This window comes from Elephantulus edwardii, unplaced genomic scaffold (assembly GCF_000299155.1).
Source record: "Elephantulus edwardii isolate Elephantulus edwardi_28Jun2011 unplaced genomic scaffold, EleEdw1.0 scaffold00534, whole genome shotgun sequence".
In the NCBI taxonomy this organism is placed as follows: Eukaryota; Metazoa; Chordata; class Mammalia; order Macroscelidea; family Macroscelididae; genus Elephantulus; species Elephantulus edwardii.
The window spans coordinates 355773-361094 of NW_006400284.1; the positions used below are offsets into that span (position 1 = coordinate 355773).

Below are 5322 nucleotides of genomic sequence, written 5' to 3' on the forward strand. Positions count from 1 at the left end.
CCAGTTCGTTCTTCTCCTTGAAAAGCAAAAGAAAAACTCCTTCATTGGTATACAATCCCCCCCGCACCCCCACCTCGAGTATATTCCACTCTGCAACCCTCATTCTAAACTCTTATGATAATCATAATGCCCTAAAATATATTGCTTTTAACCTGTTCTTTCTGTCATTGGCTTCAATGCAGTATACATAATTCATCCAGTTTTTCTCAGTCTTACCCCCACCCTGATGTCAGTCCCTTTCTACAACAGTGGCACCATGCAGTATTTGTCCTTTTGTGACTGAGATATTTCACTCAGCATAATGTCGTCCAGGGTCTCCCATTTTTAATAATATTGCATGAGTTCCTTGTTTTTCAGTGCAGCCTGGTATTCCATTGTGTGAATATACCACAGCTTCTCTATCCATTCGTTTGTTGATGGGCACTTAAGTTGTTTCCAAATCTTTGTTATTGTAAACAAAGCTGTGATAAACATGGGTGTGCATATATCTGCTTGGATGTCGGTTATGGTCTCTTTAGGGTATATACATTCCTAGTATTGGCATTGCTGGATCAGATGGTATCTCTATTTGCAACTGTTTGAGAAAGCACCACACCGCTTTCCATAGAGGTTGTACCATTTTATACTTACAGGGAGTATATAATAAATATAGGCTGAATGTCTTTTCTGCATGCTTTAATTTCCTACATATTGTCAAACTTTATAATATGTTATTTACTCTTGAGGCAACACCAACTCATAGCTGATCTTCCAGGGGGTTTTCATAGGCCGTAAATCTGGCTAATTTGGGCTCTAAATTCTAAAGTATTTCTTTATCTAATCTCTAACTCGACATTTCTGGCGTCAACTACCGTGATGAGAGGAAATGTTGCATCCTTGTTGGATCAGGCCTATGTCAAAAGTCTGTCACTAAGCCACTCTGTGGTAAGGAAGGTTCAATTCAACCACGTGGCTTTACACATGAGAAGAAGAATACACTTGAAAATAGAAATACTCTTAGATTGTATTTTATATCTCAGGTAAGACCCAAAAGTACTATGATTGGGGAAAATGAAAAAGCATGAATAAGATGGTTAAAGTCAGATAGACTGTAAATATTTAATGAAGGCCTTAATGACAGCTGAAGAAGCAGAACTGGGAGGGAGAGAGCCATAAGGTAGAAATGCCTGGGGAATATGAGGCATTAGAGCTGTGTGCCAATGACAGGATAGCCCTAATACCTCGAAGCTAATAAAACAGTGCTTTGCAAGAATGCATGAACAGGACAGTGTCTAGTATTTTCTTACAGTGTCTCCCAAGTCTTGGTTCTAGTATGAGACACACTGTTGGAAACTTGTGTTTTATATTAAGTATCTCTAAGTAGCTTCAAGCAGTAAGGCTGAAAATAAGTGGCATTTGTCTTGAGTTTTATATATTTCCGAATTTGTTGACATCCTTTGCCTATTTTTAAAATATCCAAAGATACATGGTTAGCAACTAATGTGTCTTTTTATAGGATCTGTGCCAGGTATTCATTTGAATGACCGTTTCTTTTTTTTTTTTTCCAGGCAATGGATTTGTAAACTCAAGAGCGTCTCCAAATTTGATTGGAAATACTGGTGCGAATAGTTTAGGCAAAGTTATGCCCACAAAGTCTCCGCCTCCTCCTGGTGGTAACAGTCTTGGAATGAATAGTCGGAAACCAGACCTGCGTGTTGTTATCCCACCTTCAAGCAAGGGCATGATGCCTCCTTTGGTAAATTGAACCTTTCTCCCGAACCCTAAAGCATGTATTTTATGCACAATCTATTATATATTTCTTTAGTTTTCTGTTTCTCCATTTGAATCTAGATATTTCCATAATGTCTAGTGCCATTCAAAATTAGTGTTTGACTTTACACGTCTATTTTCATTGCACAGAGAAAAGATTGAAAATAGGCTCATTAATGTCATTGTTGTTGTTATATGCTTATGAGTTCACTAAGACCCATGGTGACATTGTGAACAAAAGATCAAACCTTGCCCTCAAAATTTTGTCCATGTTTTTTTTCATTGTTGCAGTCACTGTGTCAGTCATATCATTGAGGATTTTCTTTTCTTTCCAAGCATGATGCCTTTTTCTAAGGATTGGCCCCTCAATTAAAGTAAAATAGAGCGAGGTTGTTTTGCTTGATTTTTTTTTTCCCGCATCCTGGGATTTTTGCTTAGATATCTCATTGCCTAAATTGATAAACTCTGTGCTTGACCTATTTACAGTAATCTAATGCACCTGATTTTCTATGTAAAAAATACTGTTATTGGCTAGGAAATTCTATACAACAGAGAGAGCTATTGTAAAGAGGAATGTGTAAAAGCTTGGATGAGTTATTCTTCAAATAATTTTTCTTTGTTTATTCCCTACCAAATAACCTGTTTCTTTAATTCTGTATAACAGCTTTTCCTCCATTGTTACAATTCCAGCCTCATGTACTTTGGAATTCTAAATATATGTTTATAAAACATTTGTTCTCTGAGCAAGTGAAGAGAGAGAGAGAAGGGGGTGTGTGTGTGTGTGTGTGTGTGTGTGTGTGTGTGTGTGAGAGAGAGAGAGAGAGAGACACACACACACACACACCAATCCTTCTCATCTGGAGTCTTCCTCTCCTGTACTGGCCCTCCACCCGTGAGACAAAGCTTCAGAATCCTAGCCTCCAAGGAGAAATTTGGTTTCATCCTCTCCAAGACAAAGTTATTTGTTTTCTTGGCAGTCCAAGGTATGTTCTTTTTAAGACTCTTCTCCAGCACCACAATTCAGATGCATCGATTCTTCTTCTGTCATCTTTGTCATTATCCAACTTTCTGATGCATAGCAAATAGTAGCAAAGACTTTTAATTAATTTTAAGGAATTGCCTGGTGTGCACACCTTAGTCGCTAGACTCTGGAGAGGTCCGTAACAGCAAATTTTCTCAGTGTATTTCATCTCTTGATTACCTGACTGCTGGTTTTAAGAGTGTTGATAATGGAGCCGAGCAAGCTGTAATTGTTAACAACCTCAATCTCTTCTCCATCTATCATAGTGTTGCCAGTTGGCCCAGTGGTGAGAATCTTTGTCTTCTTGATGTTAAACTTCAATACATGTTGAAGACTACAGTCCTTGTCTTCTGCAGACAAGATTGGAAGTACACCAAAAGTGTCTCCTTTTTGGTTTAGAAATAGGAGACGGGAAGGAGGGCCATTTTGGTAGAGGCAGAAAAATATGTCTGAATTTTCTTCAACCCTTTTTCTTCTGTGAGACAACAAAGATAATTTAATGATAGTAACAAAATCACATCACCATTACCTATGTGGAAATGGAAAAGGGAAATTACCTCAGCTTGGGTAGAAGTGAAGGGACACATGAGGGTGTAAAGCTGCTGAGAAAATACTAGAATATCTGAGATGATCACAACCCAAAGACTTAGACATAATGCCTAATTAACATTGAGGCTAAATAAAACTTATTTGAAAAGCAGAAAGCCTTCTTAACTCTCATTTGCCAATAGTAAGCATCAAGTAGTAAGTACCTTGAAATAGGCCATTTCTGAAAAACAACCCAAAGAAGTGGCTGAAGACAAGAGCAGCCATTAGAGTCAGGGGAATAGATGGAACGAGAAATCCAACTTCCTTATCCTCCAGAGAGATTTGAAGTCTATGGCAGATACACAGAAGGCAACCATAGCAACACTTAAGGTCAAGCCTTGTCTCATTCTTTCTCTTTTTTTTTTTAATTATTATTTTGTGTGCGTGTACCGTCAAATCAGATCTGACTGGTACAGGAGGATATTGCACCTCCTTCTCTGGCAGAGCATCTGGTGGATTTGAACCGCGTTCCTCTGGGATTACAGTGCAGCTTATTGCCACTAGGCCACCAGAGCTCCTCCCTTGTCCCATTCTTAATTAATCCAAGCCTTGCCCTGAAATCCTAACAGAAAGTAAAACTCTTATTCGTAGGTATAAAAATTTGTTACCATAATTTATTGTCCTGCATATGTTTTCTGACTTTTTGTAACAAGTGTGGACTATATGAGCCATGCATTGCTAGAAGACACAAAACAACACAATCAGTTTCAGCTATGATACAAATATTGAAACTAAATGATAATTTTAAATAGTTGTGATAAATAGAAATGTAAAAGATAACATGTATGATCATGTAGTATCAGCAGAGAAAAATAAACTATAAGAAAAATTATGTGGGAGTGATAGATTTTTTTAAAAAAAAAAAAACAACAACCTACCAAACTGGTAATGAAGAATGCTGTCAACAGACTCATTAGTTTATTTGATACAGCCAGGGAAATAAGCAAAGAATTTTAAAATCAGTCAATAGGCTTCACCAAAGCTGAAATTCAAAGACAAAAAACTGTAAACCAAAAATAAAGCAAGGAAATGAAAGGGAGGAAACCAAGCAAACTGGAATCATGAAGTATTCAGAAGCTGTGAGATTCTTATCAAATGATCCAGCATGCATGAAATTGGAATCTGAGAGGGAGATAATTGAGTAGAAGAATTACTTGAAGAAGAAATAGCCACCATGGTTGCTCTGGTGGCCTAGTGACAAGAAACAGTGCTGCAGTCTTGAAGACATACAGTTCAAGTCCACCAGCTGCTTTGCAGGAGGATGAGCAGTCTTCTCCCATGTGATTGACTACCTCTGAAAACTCACTAGAGGGTCAGCTGTGGGTCAGTTCAGTCAATGGTACACAACAACAACTACCATGTAGAAAAAAATAGTTGGCCAGTACATAAAGGTTCATGTGCACACATCCATGCACACTTACCTGCAAAAAGCAAAGACTATAAAACTTCAAAGGAGCCAAAGTAACATACTACATATAACTGAATAAAGATACAAATTATTGCTTTATCCTCAGAAGCTATAGCAGCTTGAAAGCAATGAAGTAACATGTAAAGTGTTGAAATCTTAAAAAACCCAAAAAGCTTGTCAGCCTAGAATTCCATACCCAGCAAAATTCTCTTTTAAAAGGTGAACAGTAAAGACAGACTTTCTCAGACAAACAAAATATGGTAATCTATTGGCACCAAACCTCCACAATGAGAAATGTTGCAAAGTCCTTTAATGAGGAGACTATCACATCACCAAAAATTTTGATCTACAGAGAAATGAACAGGAGAAATTTAATAAATTAAACTTAGCCCTGTTTATCAACACCATTTATTTGAGAAAATTTAGATTTGTAGAGCAACTGCAAAATTAATATAGAAAGCTTCCTATATACTCATTTCCCTTATTGTTGTTGTTGTTATGTGTTGTTGAGTTGTTTGCAACTCATAGCAACCCTATGTACAACAGCCCTAAACTC

At 37.4% G+C, this 5322-nt stretch overlaps 1 protein-coding gene across 3 annotated transcripts in view; it reads left to right on the forward strand.

Annotated features, from left to right (window-relative positions):
• MEF2A (myocyte enhancer factor 2A) overlaps nt 1–5322 on the forward strand; it is a 183130-nt gene that overhangs the window by 150499 nt on the left and 27309 nt on the right. For all 3 annotated transcript variants that reach the window (XM_006903203.1, XM_006903202.1, XM_006903204.1), the window contains exon 6: nt 1548–1735. In XM_006903203.1, coding sequence (XP_006903265.1) covers nt 1548–1735 — 188 coding nt within the window. The remainder of the gene's footprint in view (nt 1–1547; nt 1736–5322) is intronic.